We start from the raw sequence: 24,456 nt of genomic DNA, 5'->3' as shown, positions 1-24,456 counted from the left end.
CTGATCTTGAAGTTCATATTAGTAGAGGCTTCCCATTTTTTGCATTTCCAAGTCATTTTAGCCTTGGTTGCTTTATAGAAGAACACAGCTGTTTGACATATAAATGTGCCTCAGATTAAAAATTGAAGGACTTCACAAATACTTATCCCATTAATTATTTAGCATTATTTTACAAGAGAACTTTAATCCTCAAAGGAAGAAAATGTATTCAGCTTTGCTACACAAAGACATTACTGCATATCAGCTGCTCTGTGACAGTTCATATGTGTGTTCTTACCCAGCACAAAGTATTTTGCATTTATTCTATGAACTGGCATCTTGATGGATTATTCTGCAGTTCCTTGTTTGTATATTAAATTGCAGCTGAGCGCTGACATCCAAAAAGGTACCTAATCTGTTCATGATTCTGACATAGTAGCAATACTAGGAATCAGAAACAAAAAGTCCCAACTCCCATTTTGCCTTGTTCTCCCACTAGTACGTGTGTGGCCAATAACTGAACATGTTGATTAAGTGAGCTGTGGATTTATTTTTTTTTTTTACCAGCTTGCAAAGAATATTGGGAATGCTGGGTTTAATGAGATTATGGAATTCTGTCTGCCAGTTGATGAGGTGGTCAAACCTAATCCAAGCAGTGATATGTAAGTAAAGATCCACTACTTCTGAAAAAGGCAGGTATTTAATTTAGTATTGCTAATGGTTTGTGCCTTTATGGGTAGCACCAGCAGGCCATGGAAGATATATAATGTCTTATAGCCAAAAAGTAAACCTTTTTTCTGATGCTTTGCATGTCTGTCTTATTGAACTTTATTTGATTGTACCTTCCCCAATAGTAAGAATTATTTTAGCAACTCTCTGAATCATGATTTGTGGGACAGAAACAAATTAAACATGGCTTATTGGGAATTTTAAAGACACACAAGCGTAAGGATTAAAACCAAAGCTGTTAATTTTGTGCTATTTAAACACAAAATAGAAATTGGAATAAGATACACATTTTACATGAAGGATACTGAACACCTAGTGTTTAGAAACTACACCTAGGACTTAAGTCCTTAACTCTGTGGAATAAAGACAGAACATTTAACTGAATTCCTCGAAATCACTGGACTGTGATGGCAGAGACACAGTAAGGACAGCTGCCTACTTGGCTGGATACTACTCCATCATAAAAGAGTTAGTAAATGATACATAAACAAACCCAGAAGAATTGGCTTTGGATGAAGCTGATTTTACATTATCTGGACTTGTACCATTCTGACAGAATCGATGTTAAACCATGCAGTTCAAATGATTTTTCAGTACCACTATCAATAATAATACAGAATATTAATATTAATTATTTAAAATTAGTAATAATTTTACTGACTGCTAAATCAATAGCATAAGACGACTTCTTAAAAATGATACTTTAAAAATGTCATTTAGTTTGATACATCTACATATCAAATTTGGAGGGTTTTTTAAATTAAATGAGAACCCGAAGACAAACACTTTTTAAAAACCATGAAGGAATACTGTCTGCCATATGCTTGAGGAACAAGAGCTACCCATTGATGCAATTTATTATTATTTGGATTTTTTTCTTTTTGCCCATTGTACGGTATCTAGATGATAAAGTATGGCTTTGCTAAGTGTCTTCTCTGAAATGTTGTGTACATCCGAAGAGCTGGTAAGCAGTTACGGCTTTGAGAAGCATGCAAGCTCCTGTCTTGCTGTGATGGGAAGAGGAGTAGTCATTTGTTAGTTGGGTATCAACAGCAAAAGTGATAACTCATGTGCTGATTCAAGTGTACTAAGTTCTCAGCTCAGTTTAGAGGCAAAACTAAAAACTCCACTGCATCCTCCATGTTGTGGTGAAGAGTTGCTGTACAGAACATACTCACTGCTGTGAGTACAGATCCAAGGCCTGGATAGTCTGTGCAGAGGTATAAGACTGATTTGTGTATCCCATGCCTTCCATCCCTTTCCAGCATGTGTAGGAGTCCAAGTCAGGTAAACATAGACCTGCCAGGCTACTGTTAGCAAAGCAGCGTTCTGAAGCTTCGACGTATCTTCTGTACGTAGAACTGGGTAATCTCAAGCTCAACTTCACACCAGAGTTCAGAGGGGAAAATTCACGGTCTGTCTTCATATTGGATATTTGATTCGTCTTCTGTAGCTACATTTCATACTGGAAATACGAGACTGCATGTCTTACATGCATATTTAAAAAAGAAAAATTATCATAATGAATGAGAAATAGTCTTTCCCAGATTTTATTTCAAATGACTTGCATGTATTTATGGTAATGCTAATGTGTATCTTCTGCTAAAAGTTATAGAAGTAAATTATATTCAATTTCAGGAATGCAAGAAAAGATTATATTACTGCCAAGTATATTGAGAGAAAATATGCAAGGAAAAAGCATGCTGACAATGCAGCTAAATTACATGCTCTTTGTGAAGCAGTCAAATCAAGAGACATTCTTGGATTAGTCCAAGTATATGCTGATGGTGTGGATCTCACAGAAAAAATTCCACTGGCCAATGGCCACGTAAGTGTTGTAAATTTTATTAGACAAATTGTTATAAGTGCAATATGCTCTCATTAATGAAAAAGGACTATTTTTTTCTTATTTGAAAATAAGATTTGAAACACTGTTCTGAACACTTGTCCTTTTGATGATGTAATTAGCAATAACAAAGATATTAATTAGTTTAATCTAAAATTGTTTCCAAATACAGTCATATTTTAAATGTATGAAAACGTTAAGCATTAAATCATTCAGTAATCTATTTGTTTTCAACTCGTTTGTTTACATTAAAGGAACAAAAGGGAAGCAATAGAAGTCTTCACAAGATATGTTTTAATGGTAGCATGTCTGAATATTTTGGAATTAAATGTTTTAATTGATCTAATTTATGTCATAATAAAATTTCTGCTTCTCTGTAGATCAGAAGAAACAAATGTGTTCTTTTATTTTATTCTTAGGAGCAAGACGAAACAGCACTTCACCTTGCTGTTAGGTCAGTTGATCGAACATCCCTTCATATAGTTGACTTTTTAGTGCAGAACAGGTAAGTGTATGTAAAGCTATTAAAATGTTACTGATACTGCTTTTATGTCAAGTAATACAAATACTAAATGAATACAAATACTAAAACTAATTCTAGCATTTTTAAATGTAATTTTATTCTTTGAAAATCTTAAAATGAGAGAGGTTTATTAATATAAGCTGGGAAACTAAGTTTAATCAGCTTTCGTCTTCTTTCTTGTACTCCAATAGTGGCAATCTAGATAAGCAAACATCTAAAGGTAGCACAGCCCTGCATTACTGCTGTTTGACGGACAACGTTGAGTGCCTCAAACTGCTGCTGAGAGGGAAGGCTTCTATTGAAATAGGTAAAAGTAATGTGTACTTCAATTTCATGTTTGTCACTGCTTCAGATAAGAAGCAGTGAAGGTGGAATAAGTCCATTTTCTCCTCAATTGTTTATCATAATTGTATGAATATAGTCTTCATTATAAAAAAATCAATATTCACTGTTTATTTCAAGTTTAAAATTGACTTATACATTACACTTGGTTTTTAAACAAATTTAGATAAGTGAGTACCAAGATTTTCAACTGATTGCTGAGATACATACTGCCATTTCATGGCTGTCTTTCCATACATATGGCATGTTGAGTTGCTACTCTTTGTCATGTTCAGAGGGTTGGTGTGAGGTGGACATACAAATGAAGGAAAGATGATATTTTAGAGTGTGTTGGTCTTCACTATGTACCTGCAGGTTTGTCTTTAGTAATGGACATATTAATAGTGACACCTATCATCATAACTTTTTTTTCTTGCTGTAATATAGCTAATGAATCAGGAGAGACGCCACTTGATATAGCTAAACGCTTAAAACATACTCACTGTGAAGAGTTGGTAAGTGTTGCATCTGTCTGTGTTTGCACATTTATAAGCAGAATCATGTCTGAATATTTAACAGTTTACAGTTGAATATTCAACGAATATATTTCAGACAGAATAGTTGTATGCTTAGAAATAGTTATATGCTTATCTGAAGTGATATGCTTTTAAGAAGAAAACTATATTTCTTTTTAGATGCTTTGGAAATACTAAACTTCTTAGGGCCAGGGGATGATTCTGTTTGAGCTATTAGTCCCAGATCCACAACCGTCTGACATCCTGTTGAAATCTAATCACTAAAGTACTTTTTATGGGTGAAGGCCATGGATAAAGGCCATTCTCTTGTTGCCCAGAGAGGCTGTGGATGCCCCATCCCTGGAAGTGTTGAAGGCCAGGTTGGATGGGGCTTTGGGCAACCTGGTTCAGTGGAGGGTGTCCCTGCCCATGGCAGGGGGGATGGAGCTAGATGGTCTTTAATGGTCCATTCCAACCCAAACCATTCTGTGATTCTATGAAGAGAAGTTGGCTACCATCACTACTTTTAGTAAGAAAGAAAAATGGATTAGTGGGGTCAAGGCTTCTTGATCAGTGAGTCTGATTTAAAAAACCTGTCATTGCAGTTAATTTCTTTGACTTGCAATTTCTAAATCAAAGCAAATAGGATGTGGTGCTTATCATCAGAAAATGGAGAACGGACCTACAATGGTTAATAAAAGTCTCGTTACCTTTGATTTATTTGTGTTGTCACAGAGCTTAGTTCTTTAAACTTACTCAAATGCAGTAACTTTCTAGATTACTGAAATCTGTTTTTAAAATAAAAGTAATACTTGTACTTAGAAACCGAGGTTCCTTCTATATGTGTTTTTTGTCTGTTTTTAAATACGTTGTTTTAAAATAAGTACTGCACATAACATACGTGTCAACAGTCATCTTTTTTTCCTTAGCTTACTCAAGCACTGTCTGGAAGATTTAATTCTCATGTTCATGTAGAATATGAATGGCGGTTACTCCATGAAGATCTAGATGAAAGTGATGATGATGTGGATGAAAAGCTGCAGGTTTGTATCAAAACATTATTGGTTTTCTGTACACGTAACTGTGTAAGCATTTTGTTCATAATTATTTTAATAACACTACTTTTTACTATAGGTATGAAGACACTGTGAAATAAAGTTCTGTAGTAAAATGTAGTAGCTTAAATTTTAATTCCTTATAGTTTGTTTTCTTTTTCCTCTTCAAGGTATAAAACATATGACCATGTGGTGATGATCAAATTACAATTAGCTAGATGTGGTATCTTTTTCTTAATGGAGTCAATAGTTTGTTTCAATACATCAGGCATATTTAGATCTGCTGATCGTGAAGTAGAACTAACATAAGCTGGGAAAATTGCCTTTACAAAGAGAGGCACCTTGTAGTGTCTCCTACTCCACTCCAGTCGATGGCTTTAATTTTGGAACAGTTTATGCATTGGCTTGTCTTCAGTGGAACTAAACCTGTGCATTAAACAAGCCACATCCGTTAATAACAGAGTAGGGTCTTAATTCTGAATCTTCATGTAAAAATATTTTTGGGCTTTTTTTCCTTTTCATACCTGAAATTTATGGTGGTGGTGTGGTGCTCTTTGATCCAGAATCACAGAATAGTTGGGGTTGGAAGGGACCTCTGGACATGATCTGGTCCAACCCCCCTGCTAAAGCAGAGTCACCTGGACCCAGCTGCCCAGGACCACGTCCAGACAGCTTTTGAATATCTCCAAGGATGGTCATAGTACAAGTATTACAAAATATTCCAGTAGCATAGGAACTTCATTGCATTTTCAAAATTTAATTTCCCAATTTGGGGACCAACTTCAAAAAGTATTTAAGCACTGAAACAGACAGAAAACAAACTACCATGTTTTGATACCTGTACAACACTTAAAAATAGCTTGGATTTCTAAGGGCCAAGTAATTTGAAATGATTTATAGACTCCTAAATACTAATGACATTCTGAAATTTTCATAATTTGAAGTATTCCATGTAAATATTGAACACATGAGTTTGTTCTTTTTTTGTGTGTAGAGTTACAATAGCTTATGCCTTTTCTGCTTCCTTTGTAAAGTACAAGGAATACACAATAGGCTTTATATTAGTTAATCTTCAGATGTTAGCACAACCTTTTTTTTCTCTTGAAAGTAGCTAACAAAAACCTTTTTCTCCTCTGGATAATGAAATTTGACTTTTTTTTTATTTCTACAAGTTTTAGCATTTTAATAATTCTCTTGCAAAATCCCCCATCTCAGCGAGGGCATGAATTGCGAATAATTAATAACATAAAACCAAAACTTGTGTGTAGATTTTAGTAAAATGTGACAGTCAGGTTCATTTTGTTTGCTTTCACAGAATGACTTCAAAAATGCTAGGCCATCAAACCATTGATTTGGCATAATGTTTTGGAGACGGATTTTGATATCGATGAGTTTCTTCTGTTGCAAAATACCATTTTTGCAAGGTCTTGTCTGCATAGGATTCTTCTCCCCACGTCCTGTCTCTTTAGTACAAGATAGCTATTACCCCTGGTGCTTGACTTGAACTACAGTTAGCAACAAAGAGCAAACAAGTCCCAGTTCAAAGCACAATTGCTACCTTCTGAGAATTTTTGTAAGAATTTTGGTATCAGTGCAAGAATCTGGAATGTGAGCTGCTAAATCCAGTTCTTCTGGGTGAACTTTCATATTAAATCCCAGTATTTATGCATTCCTATATATGGTATCACCATCCAGATAATAACAGCAGTAATGATGACCTTTTTGACAAAGCACCTTGAAACTTTATGTTTTAGAGATTTCATTTTTTCCAGCTGTAAAACCTTTTGGGTACTTTGCAACTACATATCTAGCAAATCCCTTTCTGGGACACTCTAAATTTGTCTTTTTGATCTGTTTTTTCCCTTGCTTCCTTCATTGTTGCCAGTTGCCTACTGCAGTTGAGTGTTCTCTTTTTGGCTAGTCCCTGAGCTCCATCTCATATAGGAAGTTATCTGCTACTCAGCAATGAGGCTAACGTAATGAAACTGCTATTTCACTGCCCACTATTAATAGGCTTATACTACAGGGACTTTTGAAAGGAGATTAAGGACTATTAATCACAGACTAGTGTCTGTGACTACATCGAATGCACTGGTGAATACTGCTGTTGCTTAGGATCACGTCAGAGTTGTGTTTATAGATGCAAGCTATTGGGCTTGTCTCTTTCTGGCAAAGCAATTGAATAGATTTTGTAATCTTTGTCAGTAAAGGTCATGACTAAAATTGAAGTTCTTTTAGCCCAGAATTTTTCATATAAAAGAGAGTCTAACCTGAAAGAAGGCTAACACAATCCAACTGGTTTCTAGTGATGTTCCACACTCTGGCTGCCTGGTCCTACCTCATCTTTTGCCTCCGTTCTGGCACGCATTTGTCCCTGTATTGAGATGCTTCTCTTTGGTAAACCAGTGAAAAGCTAAATCAAGAAAACGAAAAAAGAATTTTCTGCTGGTTTAGACAGCAGAAGCAAGTGTGGGCTGAAACAAATACCAGAACCAGGACAGTGGAGAGGTCAGGGAATGGAGACTGTCAGCTAGTGAGGAGTGAGGCTGCTAAGCCAAACTAAGGGTAGGGATTAATGCGTCTGACTGTCACATACGTCATTCTGATAAATCTTTGAACTATAATGCTGTGCTATAATGTGTCTAAAGGGCCTACATGATCAATCCAGCGTAAGCATTGAATATATTCAAAGGAAAATCAATTGCTTGCTTGTGATACTGTTGGTGTAAATCTTTATTCTGCCTAAATGCTATTACTATAAGTGGTTATTTTAATTTCATACAGATAGTACGTCAGCGATATGTTTATCTAACGCTATTTCTAAAGGCATATTTATGCTCTCTGAGCTGTGGATTGTTATAACCCCTTCCTGCTCTAGCCACATGAATTTACAACTCAAGCTATTTTAATTAAAATTTGATAACAATAATTACTATGCTTGCTGTTGAAATAGGAAAAATAATGCTAAGTGTGCATAGCAAGCAGATGATTTGCTGTAAATCTCAAAGACAACTAATTAGATCTCATTTGATAATGTGCATGGAATGAGCAATGTTCCATCCCAGCTGCCAATTGAAGTAATCTCCCGAACTTGTCCAGCAATGTTAATGAGCTAGAAAGACTTCATGAGAAGTTTGGACTCCTAATTTGTTGTAGGCTGAGGTACAGGTAGAATACTATGTTGCAATTGTGTCTGGTTTTGAGATCATGATCATCTATTTGGGATCTAATACTGCTGAACTTCAGATGAGGCTTAGGATCTTCAATGGTTTATTTACTTTGGAAAATACTGCCTGGTATTTTGATGCAGGGAAGCTTTACTTGATCCAGTCTGAATATCCATATTGACTATCTATAGATAGTCCTGTGTATATAAGGATGCAGTATTATCCTATAAGAGTATACAACAGGAGAAAATGAGAAAATGAAAATTGTTTTAAAATGCAATTGACATTTAATCTTTTTTTTTGTTAATATGCACAATTACATTGTCTTGAAGAGGGCAGAATCTAGGGTTTACATTATGTATTAAAAGCAACAAAAAATACATTTTAGAAGCCATATTTTCTTTCTAGAAACTAATAACTTTCTATCAAATAATAAATAAAATGAGTACAGCTAATGTGGTATCAGTGAGTACTTTTGTTATTGTGTTTAAGCAACCCAGTCCCAATCGGAGGGAGGACAGGCCTGTCAGCTTCTATCAACTGGGATCAAACCAACTTCAGCCTAATGTAGCATCCTTGGCAAGAGATGCAGCGAACATTGCTAAGGATAAGCAAAGAGGATTTATGCCAAGTATATTACAGAATGAGACATATGGAGCAATACTCAGTGGCAGTCCACCTCCCATTCAGCCCACAGTACCTGTTACAAGTAGTGCACCTCCTCTACCTCCAAGGAATATTGGCAAAGGTACTAACACCGGAAAATATCGTTGTATGTTAGAAGAATGGGATCGTGACATTTTTTTATTATTACATTTTTAGGTTTTCTTTTACAGTTCTTTTGCACAGGTAAGTATTGGAACAGTTTATTGATGACTTCATCTTACTTGAAGTGAATCTACACAACCTGTTCTGAGTTTGATTTTCAGTATACCTACAAAAAAGTAGACAATAGTGTTTGGGAAAACAATGCCCAGGTAACCTCAATAGAGTTAAACAATTTATTAAAAGGAGGACTGCAGTCTGCCTTTAGTTCAGCAATTTTTTTTCTGTTATATTACTTTTTTTCAAACTTCTGTTTCTTGAAGATGTCATTGTCGGAGTTCAATTTAAACATACCATTTCAATAGCATTTGGCTGCTGTGTAAAATTGTTTAAGACCTGGGAGAATGGAGAGTGTATGCAGAACATGAGAGATTTTAACCTTGCAAAGTCTTCTCTTAATAAATGCATGATTCAAGGTTGTTGAAATAAAAGAGTAAGTGTCATGATGTGGAGAACTGGATGATTTTGGTAGCTGACTGAAAATGGAACTGCCAATTACTGGTTATACTGTCATCAGCAGAACAATGTAAAATGCACATCTCATCGTGGTTCAGAAGGGTTGTGTGCTTGCAAAATCTACAGTTAAAGCTGATGCTGTGAACTTCATTCTTATCTTCATGTATAATCTGTTTGTATCATATTGAAGCGTAGAAAAATCTCTATAGATCCTCTTTGTACAGTAAACATTGGGTGCTTTTCATTGTTTTAATACCTTTATTAATCCAGCAGCTTTTATGGATGCTAGATTTATGTAAAATTTCATTCAAGAAAAATGACTACGTAAACACATGATTTTCTGTGGTGTGGTAAATTGGACTTCTTAAGAGGAGATATGAGCGGAGAATGTTCCAGGCATATGTGAGTGGCTCTGCCTTTGGGAGCACTGTGCAGAGGTCAGAATGCAAGACTCCGTACACCAGTGATTGTGTCTCAGATGGCAAACTGAACATCTGTGTAATATGAAGTCAGTTATTGGTCTCACAGAAATGGCTGCAGCATAAAAGTCAGATTAAAATATGTTGTTTTGGCAGCAGAAAAACTTGAAAGCAATAGAACATCATGGTACTGGGTTACTTAAAAAGGGTAAAATGAGACTGGGGGAAGTTTAGCAGCATAAAAAAACTTAACCAAGGTGGGATTCCTTTCATCTAACATTTTTGCATGAAGTCTAAGCTTAATATCTAGATGCTTTTTTTACTTGATGGAAAGGAATGTTTCTTCCACCAAACAGGAAAATTCACCCAAGGAGCTTGCTTCATCTGGTTAACTGTTAGACTCTATCTCTAAATTAATAATACAATTGGATAGTTAAAAAGACTGGTTTACCCTTTGATTTATTTTAATCATGGCCAGCCATACTATTTTACCCACTGTTTGCCCTTGATTAAAATGACACTTTTCAAAGGGTGTCATTTTAATTTCATGCCTGACCCCAAACTTCTTGGCACCAGTATCACGCAACTCATGCCAAGAAAGCACACTGCCTGGCTTAGATTATTAGCTCATATACTTTACTCTAGCAATGTATTAGCCTGTTATTTTATATTCTTAGTTAAAAGCTATAATAGTGCCATCAATCTTAGGTTCTTGTTGATTGCTGATGTTGTTGATATTATGGTGTATTATTACTCCTTTATCCTCTTAGCTTTAGGCTGTTCTCCAGAGTCTTCTGAGCTTTTTATGCTTTTCCCTGCAACCTAATATTTATTCATACCTTACTCTGTTTCATCTTTTCTTAATATGATGCTCATGTGCTGAGTAGGGAGAACTGGCAGAATATGTGCAAAATACAGGTTTTATGAAGAAAACCTGTAGTGTGTTTTTATTAAATGGGGAGGCAGCTCTTCAGCCTAAGAATGGAGTCATTTAGGAGGCCCTGAAGAAGTCGTACTTTGTAACTGTTTCATGACTAGTTATTACAGCTTCTTGTTTGGGTGCAATTCAGAATTACAGTTTTATGTCAATTCCAAGTCAAAACTGATGTTTCGCTTTGAGTCAGCAATGTCTGCTAATGCTAATGGGAGAGTGAGGTCCTGTTTTTGCAGTCCCTGAGAAGATTACAGCTGTCAGTCAGGGATTAAAGAAGGCAGCAAGACTTGCCTTCTGTCTTTCTGTTGAGAAATTTCTGCTTTTTCAAGTGTTGACCTATTTTGAAGTAATGACTGGAGACAAATTTTAGTTAGGTAAAGTGTTAGTTAAGACTTCACCCAGAAACTTTTATGTAATTTTTTGCACCAGACTGATTTCTGCTCCGCCATTCCAGCAGCATGGCAGGGGTTCCTATTGCTGAATACCATGGTTTAGCTGCACCCAGCATGGGTGTGAATATTAACACTTTGTGCTTAGGGTAAGCAATAATAATAATACAGTATTTTCCTCTCTTTTTAGTTCAGCCTTCAGTTCTTGGCAGTGGTATTCAGACAATTTCTTCATCTAATGCAATGTGGAAGACAAATTCTTTAGGAGTGGAAAGTATAAGCAGGCAGAGGTCTTCATCAGATCCACCAGCTATTCATCCCCCTGTGCCGCCATTGCGTGTAACATCTACAAGTATGTTTCCACTTTCCCCTGTTTTCCCTTCTGCTGTTATCTAATCATAGTTGGCTTATTTTTCCATTTCCACAACTCATACTTCCTCTTTTGGTGACTGTAGCTTTGGCCTATCGTTCCCATCCAGTAACTTTGTATGAACCGTCTTCTCTGATGTTCCAGTGAGGACTGTATGGAGCAGTGCAGGGTCAACAGGAACTATCTATCTAGTACTAGAGCTAAAGAGCTCTTCACTTTTACATATAGTTTCAATGCTGCATTTCTCACTAGTTGTAAAGATGAGTGTTACCTGTAGGCCTGGGGCTATGTCTCCACATTGTGCTTGATTCTCGCAGACCATAGGAATGCAAAAAGATATTTTAATGCATTGCCAGGTGCTGTTGTGGTGGTTTCAAGAATTCAACAGAAATTTTAATTAATTGCTAAACCTAATGCAAAGTTAGTTATATGTTAATCGTAATGGGATTTTAAGAAAAGACATTCTTCCAAATAACATTTCTCAGATATTATTCACTCAGTTACTTTTCCATAAAACACAAACTGAAGGCCTAGATTGAGCAAACAATATTAGCACTTTATTAAACATATTCTGATCTACTATTTTCAAGAATATGACTGACTTTGGTAAGAATTTTATTTGCTTATACTTTAATGCTTGAACGAATTGAAGTGTGAGCTCTCTGACCTTGACTAGGTGAAACAAAAGGTAAACCTCTTTCCAAAGAGGTGGTCCTGCCAACAGAAGGATTGCTTTTTGTTTAAGTTATTGATTACATGTAGTAAAGCATTTTTCTTGGATAGGGGTAAATCACGTAGCAGGAAAACCTGTGGATGAGAACCCAAGAAACAAAATGGTAAATAGAAATTTAATTCCATTTCAATGTCTAATTTTCTTCTATAGATGTGCTTTCTCCAGCACCACCGCCTCCAGTGGCAAAGACAGCCAGCATTATAGAAGCTCTGAACCAGCAATCTAAACAGCAACCAGCTCCTCCACAAACTAAGCCAACCCCACCACCACTGCCCCCACAACCTCCTAGTAGAATCTCTCAAAGAAAGCCTATTCCTGGGTAACTGATGTCATTTTAGTATTTCATATACTTCATAATTATTTGTAACTTTTCAATTTTATGGTATATAACACGCAAGTCATCTATAAAGCATGCATACTTTTGCCAATGATGTGTTCTAGAGTATGGGAATGAGCAGAAGGCAGACACTAAGGGAGCAAATTACAAGGATTCCCACAGTAAAAGCAAGACAGCCTAGTGATTTAAGATGATGTGACTTGCAGAATATCTACAGAATGCTTAGCTGTGGTGGAAATAAGAAGCCACAAAGAACAATTCTCATCTAATAACACAGAAGAGATAATGGGATCTTATGTCTGATTGTGCATGTTCACATGCTTTGCGTGGGTTCAATGTTCCATTCAATATTTTTCATTCATGGCAGGAGTAGAGAGACCCGGAACAGAAAATACCGTTTTTAAATTTGCCTGAAACAAAGTTAGGAGGGACAAGTGTACTGGAAAACAGGATTATATCCAAATCAGCCTTGAGAAACTGGAGTAGTAGTAGTCAAGGGAGAAGAGGGGTGTCATTCCGCAAGCAACACTTAGTACCTAAGAACAATCAGCTACAAAAACAAAGCATGGAGAACAGCAGAGTATGGTTAAACAAAAGTCCTTAAGGGAGGGATCTACAAAGAAATAGTGAATCATAAATAAAAGTAAGTCAAACAACTCATGCTGTTGTGGAAGAATCAAAGAGAAATAGTATTGTTTGATTATAGCCTGCAAACTATATGAATTAATCCTTCCAATTCACTCAAGATGAGTAACGCCTCAGCTGGACTACTGTATTCAGTAGTGAGGCAGAAACCAGGGGAGAGCAATAATGTAATGAGAGGTCTAGAAAATAATGACTTGTGAGAAAAGTTTGGAAAAAATAAGATTCTCTTATACTTTTTTATAGAAGAAATTGTAGCACAGCTACACACCTTCAAATATGTAAAAAGTGTTGGATTATGCCATTCCTTTTTACGTCTCATGGTGGCTCTAAAAAAGACAACTTTTGTTGAAGTTGTGGTAAGAATAATTTAGTTAGACACTAGGGAAAGCTTTCCAAAACTAAGCACAGGGAAATATTGTAGTAACTTGTTTGGGAAGGTTTTGGATTCTCTGACACTGAAAATTTGGCAGAGCACACCCTATACAAACTTATAAGATACAGGGACATGTATGTGTATACGTGAGATAAATAATATACATGGTTGATCCATTGTGAATGAAAGAGGTAAACAACCTTGGAGCTCCCTTTCTAGTCCTTTGGTTGCATATACCATACTAAGTAAGAGGGAGAAGCAACTTGCTGAAGCTTGCTATAATGTACAGATTAGGAAAAGAAAATCTGTTCTACACAAATTGCAGTAATTGAACCTATATTATTCTTCAGCCTTACATTTTTAAATTAAGTGCAGCTTATGATTGGTGCAATCAAAAATACGGAAGCAAAGTAGTATTTTTAAAAGCAAAATAGCTGGCACTGGAATATACTGAAGACATGACAAGAATTTTATAATTTGGAAAATACTCTGTATTGTTGTGGTTCAAGTTCTTGCTTGTTTCTTAAATGGATGAATTTCTAACTTTCTGCACAGGACTGAGAAGTCATCTGGCTTAAGTAACAAAGGGCAGTCCAGAGGACTTGGGTCTCTACAACAAACTGGTAATTGTAGTTTAGAGATTTGTTTTATTGAAATTAAGGTATCATTTTAACAGCCTAAGGGAGAGTGGGATTTTTTTTAAATTTGCCTTACACATTTAAATGTCAGTCAGCACCAGCGTTCTTGTTGTTTCTCTTCTTGATTGTGTAGGCCCTGATGCCTCAAGCTCTTCTGCATGAACAGAGTTATGGGCCAATTAATGTAAATAATGGAGTCAAGTAATAAGAAACAGAATCACAGAATGGTTGAGGTTGGGAGGGACCTCGGGAGATCATCTGGTCCAACCCCCCTCCTCAAACAGTACCACCCAGAGCCAGTTGCCCAAGACCGTGTCCGGACAGCTTTTGAATATCTCCGAAGATGGAGACCCCACAGCCCCTCTGGGCAACCTATGCCACAACTCAGTCACCCTCACAGTAACAAAATGTTTCCTGATGTTCAGGTGGCACTTCCTGTGTTTCAGTTTGTGCCCGTTGCCTCTGGGCCTGCCTTCCAGCTGAGCTGGGTGGCCACTAGCATATATTGGTGCATGGACTTGTTCATCCCCAGGTGCAGGACTTTGCACTTCCTTGCTCCACATTTTCAGACTGGTCTTTTACTGAAGCAAAGGCGGCATTCAGTACCTCAGTCCTGTGTAACCAGATCCCCCATCTCATTGGGCAATGGGCCCACGTTTCCTTAATTTTCCTTTTGTTTACCTGTGTATTTACAGATGTCCTTCTTGTTGTCTTTGACATCCCTTGCCAGATTCAATTCCAGTTGGGCTTTAGCTTAACTAACCTCACCTAAACCCCACTCAAAGGATGCATTATCAAAACTTTACTTTCTTGTTTGCATGTGTTATAAACAAGGTAACAGAACACACTTTAGAATAGAAAAACATGTTTCTAGTTTTAAAATCTAAAGCTCATTTTTAATTAAATTGCAAATTGATACTGATAATGATAAATTTCATGATAATGAACAGAGTTTATTATTCATTCTGCTCTTTTTCATTGTTCAAAGTAACCACTACTTTGGGACATTGCAATAATGTCATCTCAATAAAATGTCCAAAGTAAAGTTTGTGCGGATTCTGCGGTGATTGTAGTGGAATTTCTCCTACCCAGTTTCCCCTTCCACCGTATATGTTATGTTCGTTCATTCTTACCATGATACTCAAGGGGAATTTGCTAATGACTACCTGCCATCGGTCTCAGGAGTCTCCTGTGAAGGAGAGAGTGTCTTGATAATGATGGTCTTTACTAGGAAAGAAGGGTTCTAAAAGCAGTCTGCAGTGTACGAAGGGGGAAATGGGATATTTGGTTCTGCTCTCATCTGGTTTATAGGCTTTTTTTCTCTTTTAGCATATCTGCAGTATTAAAGGTCTTAGGCAGTTGTCTTTGGGAAAAGAGGCCTTTTTGGTAAGGAGAAGAGTAGAAGAATTCTGTTCAGTTATTCAGAAAGAACCATTAAAAATGAAATATATATATATTAAAAAATCATATAATTTAAAGAATAATTAATTTGGTTTCAATTTGTATCATCACTCTTACTTTTTTTAAAGCATGCCTAAAATTTACTTGTTTTACTTACCTCAGCAGCAGGAGAGGCTGTATGTGAAATTCCAGTAACACAAACTGGTTCTACAACAAATACTTTGGCACAAATCCAGCCACCAGCACCAATGCCAAGGAAATCACAAATAGTAAGTAGATAATCTGGGGTTTGATTTTCTTAAATCTTCCGCACTCTATCAAACATGCTGTTGACATAATAGTGTATCCTGTTATGAAGAAAGTGTGAAAATCATGAAAAATGCAAAGCCTGTATCCTGTTTTAAATATGTGTGTGATTTGTACTAAGTATTTATGAAAACTTTTCTTTCTTGCATATGATAGTATGTGATTTTCAAATTCAAACAAAACAAAAAACCCAACAAAAACCAAAGAGACACCAAAGATAAGAAGCATGGGTTCTTTGCTTGTGTCCATATGTGACCAACACAACCCACAAAATGTATGGTTTGATTTAGTGTAGGTAGGTAAGCTTGATAAGTGAGGCATTTGTAGGTGAGTTTGGTAAGTGCATCACTTGTAGATCCTATGTAACTTCATTCTTAAACTTCAGTGAAGTAATAAGGGAGCTTTTGTGCTTAATTTTACAATGGAAGTAGATATAATCATAGTTGTTCACATAGGTAGATCAAATGGCTTCAAATAAGACTAGTAAGAGTCAAGCTCAAAACAAAAGAAATTGGTTCTTTGTGCAGTTGTTTCTCTTTGCGTCTCTTTGTCATGCATTCGCTGGATGACAGGAGAGAAGTCTCTTGGTGAATACATAGAAACCACATCCGACTTGAGACATCCCCAACCAGAAGGTGGTTGAAGGATGAAGGGGAAGGCTGGAAGTGTCAGGCTGGAAGTACTGTATTTTCTTCTTCTTCGCCCTCCTCCAGCCTTACAGTGACTGTTAGAAAAGAGATACTGGTTTTACACGGACTCGTGATCCCATTGTGTGGTCTTTTTATACTCTTACTTATAATCTAGGACCATGAATGGTAACACACACATTAGTGTCAATACTTGTGATCTTATACTGGTGTAGGTAAAGGGATGTATTTCCAGATGTCAGTTGAGCTGTTATGTGTGTAGTTCAGCTGGGTCTTTAGTCCTTGCTTAGACTTTGTATTACTCTTTTATGTGATAGACATAAAACATCCATATGCTTGATCATGACAGCATTTCTCTGCAGTAAGCAAATCACAATATAGAGTCCATACATCTTGAGATGCTGTATGTGACTAGGTCTGGGCTGTTTCATGCTTTACATTCTGTTGTAGGAGTGTGGTTCAGTAGGTAAATAATAAACTGAGAGGTGGGAGACGCGCTGTTCCTGCATCTGCAATTGTCTTATTAATGGGCTGTAACGAAAAGACCTGCCTTCTTCAGGTCTCTGCCTCTCTCCCTTCATCTGTTTTCCCTTAACCACATCTACTGAAATAGTAACTCTCCAGGACAGACTTCAGTGTATCTGTGTGCATGGCCTTGCACGTTTCTCTTGAGCTCTTAGAACTCCTATTAGCTGTTTCTCATCTGATAATGCTGAAAAGCCACAGAGATATCTAGAGTTCATCTTGCATTTGTTGGGAGTATAAAATCTTCTGTTTTCTTGCCTCCCCCACTCTTGTTTAACCAAGTTACTGTCTGTCTTGCATCAAAATAACTTTCATATTTTAGGCCACAGTAATAGTAAATGGTCTGATTAGTGTAAAATGGAATATCTATCTCTTTTGCTTACATGCACTGGGGGAATTGCCGTATTTACTCTGCAAAGCTGTTGGACCCTGATCACAGTTTCTGCTGTGTGTTCTGGGATTCAGGTGTGAGCGCTGGATACATCCTTTGAACACATGTCCTGGTTTCAGCTGGGGTAGAGTTAATTTTCTTCCTAGTAGCTAGTATAGTGGTGTGGTTTGGACTTAGGATGGGAATAATGTTTAACACACTGATGGTTTTAGTTGTTGCTAAGTAGTGCTTACACGAAGTCAGGGACTTTTCAGCTTCTCATACTGCCCTTCATTCACAGCCAATGAAAAGGTTGGAGGTGCACAAGAGGCTGGGAGAGGGCACAGCCAGGACAGGTGACCCAAACTGGCCAAAGGGATATTCCATACCATATGACATCATGCTCAGCATATCAACTGGGGGGAGTTGGCTGGGGGGCAGCGATCCCTGCTTGGGGACTGGCTGGGCGTCAGGTGGTGAGCAATTGTTTTTCATTTGCATCATGTTTTTCTTGGGTTTTAGTTCTCTCTCTTGTTATTTTCTTAATTGTTGCTGTTATTATTATTGTTATTAAACTGCTCTTACCTCAACCCACAAGTTTTCTCACTTTTATCCTTCCGATTCTCTCCGCCATCCCACTGGGGAGTGGGGGAGTGAGTGAGTGGCTGTGTGGTGCTTAGTTGCCAGCTGGGATTAAACCACAGCACCACATCTGTCAGTTCTGAAACAGCTCCTTACCTGGCTTTCTCTATAAATTAAGGTTGTAGTAGTTCTATATGTTGTTCTCTCCTTCTTTGTTTTATGGGACAAATTGCTTTACTTATGAGTGAATGGGGTATCCCAGCTGGTTTTTCGGAACAGTCACAGTGTCTCCACAATTTAATATTAATTGCACGTCATACGAAGAACAAATCTGACTCTCCAGATGTCTCTAGGGCTTCAGTAGGGTGAATTTTGTGAGACTGAGACAATCAGCTGGATGATTTTCTTGTCATAGGACAGAGAAGTAAGGGAAACCTGGCTTGGGGAGTGTGTGCTAGCTAAGGTGCTTTAGCTAAATCAGTCTAGCTAAAGCATCTTAGCTGAGATTTAGTCAAGGGCCCCTCAGCTAAAGAGCTTTAGCTAGATCAGTCCAGCTAAAGTACTTTGGCTAAATCACTCCATTTAGCCTTATACTCCAGCCTTTTTTGCTAAGTCTTTACCCTGCCAGAGAATCCAGAGGCCAGCCCAGATGTAGGAAATGATTGCAGAAGTAGTCCTTGAGTAAAGAAAAAAGAGGTCTACTTGTGCATGCACATGAAGCCAGTGGCTTATCTCCCACACAGTGCATTTGCCCAACAGCCTATTTTTCAGATGGAAATTCCTGATGCATCTTTTTTTTTTTTTTTTAATGTATATTTTAGATTTTTGAAACCATATTGTAGATGCACGGGAAACATTCCCAGAGGATTTTAGTCTTCTGGGAAAGGGATCTATTTTAATTTATTTGCCTTCTAAAGAACAAGAAATACCTGTAATTACTGTGCTTTGAAGTTAGTAATTATGTCACTGTTGTACTGATGTGAAGTTTTTCCCTCTTGACATAAAAGGTGGTTGTGGTTCGAACTGTAACTTGACTTGAGATGGAGCATCTGGCAAAATTGCTATGATGCAGTGCAAGACTGCCAACTCACGGGGGTGTGCCCCACACACAGAGCCTAAGGGTATGCCTTGTCCGGGCAGGTCAGGTTTTTTATACTAAAATGCAAATGGATGCTTGCAGAGGAGCATACTGATGAGGCTACCTCCCTTCTTCCCTATCCACATCCCTTGTTTTCTGCATGGCGCTCACCTCTAACAAAATGGCACATTAATAGGCTGTTGGGCACTACTGTCCACAGCAGAGCATTTTGCTGGTGGAGAGAAGTAGACTTATGGATGGAGTCTCTTCTGCCCTCACAAGCTTCCTGTTCCATGGCTGACCTAACTAGAGACTGGGACCAATCTCTGGGGGACTCCAGGATGGTGATAAGACCTTTTCTTTATCCCCTCTAGAGCCTCTGTCCCAAACACCCACTACATTAACAGATGTCTCTTGACCTAAATGTCACTTACAACTCTGCTCTGGCATCTTAGGGTAGAAAGGAGAGATTTTTTTGCTGGTTATAGCTGGGCAAACTGGGGAAAAGGGTGGCTTCATGGTAGAAAGCTTATGCTCTGCCTCCAGGACCTGTGCCTCTCCACTCCTTGCATGGAAACACTATGTAGGTAGCATTCTACAACTACCTGAAAGGAGGTTGTAGCGAGGTGGGTGCTGGTCTCTTCTCCCAAGTAACAAGTGATAGAAGAAGAGAAAATGACCTCAAGTGGCACCAGGGGAGGTTTAGATTGGATATTAGGAAAAACTTCTTCATTGAAAGGGTTGTCAAGCATTGAAACAGGCTGCCCAGGGAAGTGGTTGAGTCACCATCCCTGGAGGTATTTAAAAGATGTGTAGATGTAGTGCTTTGGGATGTGGTTTAGTGGTTGGACTTGGCAGTGCTAGGTTAATGGTTGGACTTGATGATCTTAAAGGTCTTTTCCAACCGAAACAATTCTATGGTTATTGTTGGTCTGCAGCAGAGAGTGAGGAGGCTGAAAACAAATGCAGCAGCAGGCCAGGTTGCTCTGGGAGAGGTGTGAGATGAGGATGGTGGATACTGTGATACCAGAGCAAAACAATTTCGCCATCACTTCAGCTAGAACACAACTAGGATTGGAGCCCACTGCAATATAGGAATATTGCAACTCCTCACTAAACTTTCCTGTTGGAAGAGCTGACAAACCACTCCTGTGGCTTGCAATCCTCAAACCACTACAGAGAGGCAGAGGACATTTCAGCGGGTTCGTACACTGCCGAGATGGGTTTAGCAAATTAAGATAAGGGACGTATTTGCAGGTGGCTCAGGCCTCTTTCTGTGCTGCTGTTACACATGCTGCGTAGCACTTGATCGTTAGCACCCCATCTTCTGAATAAAGTCATAACTTGCTGCAGTGATGTAGAGCTCTGAAGACACTTTTGGATAAGCCCACATAGAAGATTGCTAAGGGAAACCTGGCCCACATGGGCAGCGTGGTGGTTCTGAAAGGCTTTGGATGCTGCCAAATTCAGCCTGGAGCATGAGCACCCAGCATAAAAGATGTAGCTGAACTCTAACCTATGAAAAGTAATGGCTGGAAGCAGTTCTGAAGGTTTCTTTAGATCAGCTCCAGCTCTATTCTGTATTCCATGCTGTATTATTTACATTTATTTATTTTTATATTTCAGTCAAAAACTAAACCCAAGAGAGTAAAAGCAATTTACAACTGTGTAGCAGATAACCCAGATGAGCTAACTTTTTCAGAGGGAGATATTATTGTAGTCGATGGTGAAGAAGATCAGGAGTGGTGGGTGAGTATTTTGCATTTTCCATCAATAGACTGTGAAAGAAATAAATGAAATCTAGAAGTTGACACTAAAAAAAAATAGCTTATTAATAGGGTTCACAATATACAGGGGACTTGGTCTGTTTGAGTCAGGAAATTCTTGGGGGGTGTCAGCAGTTTAGGAATCTGTTGCTATTTCATCTTCCTTGAAGATGCTGTGTGGTGGGCCTCAGAAGACAGCTTTGTATTGTCCTAATTCTTCAGCTGACTGAGATGATTGAGAAATGGTTTGTTCTGTGAGCTGGGAAACCATCTCAAGTATTTACACTCCAGAGCCTCATCAGCTAAAGCAAAGTCTTGAAAAACTGTTATGCATGAAAACACTCTCATTACTCTTTGATTGTTAGCTAGCGAATAATAGAACTTCAAATTGTGTCTACGTTGACAACAGTACTGTATAAACACAAATAGATTCATGTAAACCCCAAAACTGTTGAAGCTTGATCCATCCTTTTACCTTTCAGTGATTGTTAAGAGGGGGAAGCAGAATATGGGCCGCCAGGCATTGCAGGGTGCGCTGAAATGACGTAGCAGTGGTGCTGCCTTAAGAGGTGTTACTTTCAAAGAACTGCATTAACCAGAATTTGGGAAAAAAAAAAAGTTACAGCTGAATAACATGCACCTTGTTGGACTGAATTTTCTGATAATGTTTTCCATTTGCAAAAGAAAACACCACTGCAGAAAAGATGTAGGGAGAGGCTCATCGTACGACAGACAGGAAGGTCACTGATACTCATTTTGGTGATGCTGAAATGCCTTTTTGAGATTAACGTGAAAAATATCTGGCCTCTTTCAGATCGGTCATATTGATGGAGATCCCAGTCGGAAAGGAGCTTTCCCTGTATCATTTGTGCACTTTATTGTTGACTAAATTGCTACTGATAACTGAAGACATTTCTCATTTCCAGCAGTCACAGAAATAAGTTTGGCTCTATTTCATTTCATCCACCGATCTGCAGACACCTTGCCAGAGCACTGCCCAAGTCCTAGGTACTGTAGCTTACTTTTTTATTGCCATCATTCTGATGTTGGGACTTTGAAAACTGTTTTCTATGTGAAAACTTCTCACGAGCAGTTTACACTTTAAAAAAACCCAACTCTTCTCGTATTTTTTAAGGTGAACTGAAAAGCTTTAACAATCAAAGCCCATGTAAGTGTGTGAACATCACATCATGATGAATGTTCTTTTCAATTAATTCACTGTAATTTTCTTTTCCCTTTTGTAACATAATACCACAGTTCAGTGTTGCTTCCCCAGTCAGAGACATTGTGTGCATCTAACAGGGCAGTGAATTTATCCAATTCGCAATACCTTTTGAAGTGTTGGAACCAAAACGTGCAAGCTGCTGTGTAGTTCTAAATTGGACTCATTCAGCATCTTGCCATACTGGCTGTCATCCAGGATGTCAACTATTATGGAAGAAATTACTTTAATCAGGTGTCTTTGGCCAGGTAAAAGTGAAAAAGTATTTTGGTTTACCACAGGAGAAACTTCTTTCTTTCAGATTGGATGTAGATATTTGCTTAAAGTTATCTGAAATCTATGTTAGTCGTTGAACTTACTAGTTCTATTTTTGTGAGCTTGAGACTGTTTCATTTTTCTATGCTGCACGTGTGTAGAACCTGTTTTTTGAATGTTCTTTATGTCCGTTACATCCATTTTGGTCATTTAATGTGACTACTGCTGGTTAACTATGCTATGGCAATATTAAGAAGTTACTACATTAACTCAAGGATATGAAAACTGCACTTCCTGAAATGTCCTAAACTATGATGATGGATTGCAGAGCATTTCTTACACTTGTCTCATTATAGTGTTTAGACTTTGATTTGAAATTCTTGAATTTTCTTACATCATCCAGCAATGTGTTCGCAGGGAGAATATATTTGGTGGAACACTTACCTAATTATCCTTGGTCAATAAGGTATCCGACACCTCACAAGTACACTACGTTACGTTCTGGTTTATAAAATTTGCGTGCCACTACCTTGCAAATGACAATAGTTTGCTAACTCACTCTGTATTTATATAATATACCCCCATATATGGTAGCTACACTGTTGTTAAATTTACTAATTTGTGAAGGAAGGCTAGGCCACAGATGGTTCCCAGTTGGTTGATGGAATAGAAAACATCAGTACAAATCTGACATCATTTTGATGTTTGTATATTGTGAAATTGTACCGGTTTTTGCTTATGCTACAGGAAACAACTGATGGCATAGGGTAAGAAAAATCAATGTCTAGGTCACATTGGCTTTGATCACGTTTCGTGAATATTATATCTCTAGATTTATCAAGAGAACTTTGAATTTCTGACAAACGGTGTTTAAATCGGCCGTCTCATATTGAACGGAATGGAAAGTAGGCCACGACCATGTACGCTTCTTTGGAGAAAAAACACATTGCATTAGTGCTGGAAGAGCAACACTGATCCTACGTTGTCCCGCCTCTCCTAAATGGTACAGTTGGTTGATAGCCTCTCGAACATGCGGGCACAGCCAAGCATATGCCTAACTTTCATTTTCTAGATGCTGTTGCTGCAGTATAAACGGGGAACAAACTGGAATGTTTCAAGATATTTTTGTTGCAAGTTGAAGCAAATTAGTCCGTATTTTCAAAGTTCCCAGTAAAATGATAGAGGAATAGTTTAGCACTAGTTTTATTCACTTACTGATACATTCAGTTTGCAACACTATTTTGTATGTTTCTATCCCTGATAGAGTCTAGAGAGTAAATGGGCATATTATTTTGCACAGATCTCCTAATGTACAGTATTTTTAACACAGAATCTTATAGTGTATGTAACAACTCGTAAAGTTAAAGAATGATGCAAATTTTCCTTGAGTTCTGCTAGAAGAGGAATACACTTTAAAATGTCACAACCTTGTTCACTGGTCACTTAGAAACTAGGAAACTTGTAGAATACAATGTGCTAGCACTAACCGTGCAGACATAAAATCTTGAGGACCAATAAAGAGCAGCTAAGCAAAATTTATCCCTAGATTTTCAATGTTTCTCAAAGTTTGCTCCTCTGGCAGAGGAAGAAGAAATTCTAGAGCCTGTAGATATCTATTTATAATATAAAATTAAGAATTTTAAGTCCAAAATTTTGGCATATTTCATACAACTTTTCAAATCTGATTAAAATGATGACTCAAAAAAACCTGTTAATAGACAGACTATTAGGTTGCTGTGTTAACTGTTTAAAAAGGAGCAAGTGACACTTAAAATGCAGCTTAGAATGCTATGAGATGTATAATATTCAATTCAGTTGTTTTTATTTTGTTTAGTTGCAGAGCAACTGTATATATTGTATAACCTAAAATCAACTCTTATTTTCAATGTCCTGGATGCAGTGATTTATAATTAGAGCATGATTAATAAATTTTACTCTTGTTAACCAGTCAAATGTCTGGAAAAATAAAACTACTTTTAAAATCACTTCAGCTACTTCGCTTCTGTTACTCTGCATTGCTTTGGCGATATTCTTCTTTTCAACGTATAAA

General features: G+C 37.6%; 1 protein-coding gene across 3 annotated transcripts in view; it reads left to right on the top strand.

Annotated features, from left to right (window-relative positions):
- The window catches only part of ASAP2 (ArfGAP with SH3 domain, ankyrin repeat and PH domain 2), a 92,884-nt gene extending 68,493 nt beyond the window's left edge, over positions 1 to 24,391 (top strand). Inside the window, exons 16-28 of one of the 3 annotated variants that reach the window (XM_075750648.1) lie at positions 547 to 641; positions 2,347 to 2,536; positions 2,974 to 3,059; positions 3,269 to 3,384; positions 3,846 to 3,913; positions 4,843 to 4,956; positions 8,628 to 8,883; positions 11,349 to 11,510; positions 12,412 to 12,580; positions 14,172 to 14,239; positions 15,821 to 15,924; positions 20,790 to 20,912; positions 21,744 to 24,391. In XM_075750648.1, coding sequence (XP_075606763.1) covers positions 547 to 641; positions 2,347 to 2,536; positions 2,974 to 3,059; positions 3,269 to 3,384; positions 3,846 to 3,913; positions 4,843 to 4,956; positions 8,628 to 8,883; positions 11,349 to 11,510; positions 12,412 to 12,580; positions 14,172 to 14,239; positions 15,821 to 15,924; positions 20,790 to 20,912; positions 21,744 to 21,818 — 1,626 coding nt within the window. In that variant the 3' untranslated portion in view covers positions 21,819 to 24,391. Of the gene's footprint in view, positions 1 to 546; positions 642 to 2,346; positions 2,537 to 2,973; positions 3,060 to 3,268; positions 3,385 to 3,845; positions 3,914 to 4,842; positions 4,957 to 8,627; positions 8,884 to 11,348; positions 11,511 to 12,411; positions 12,581 to 14,171; positions 14,240 to 15,817; positions 15,925 to 20,789; positions 20,913 to 21,743 lie in introns of all 3 variants that reach the window. The other 2 variants (XM_075750647.1, XM_075750649.1) reach the window with 2 other exon arrangements.
- The last annotated feature ends 65 nt before the right edge of the window (positions 24,392 to 24,456 follow it).

Source organism: Balearica regulorum, chromosome 3 (assembly GCF_011004875.1).
Source record: "Balearica regulorum gibbericeps isolate bBalReg1 chromosome 3, bBalReg1.pri, whole genome shotgun sequence".
NCBI classification, from domain to species: domain Eukaryota; kingdom Metazoa; phylum Chordata; class Aves; order Gruiformes; family Gruidae; genus Balearica; species Balearica regulorum.
Note: the sequence above shows the minus strand (reverse complement) of the source record. Positions and strands in the feature narration are given on the sequence as shown.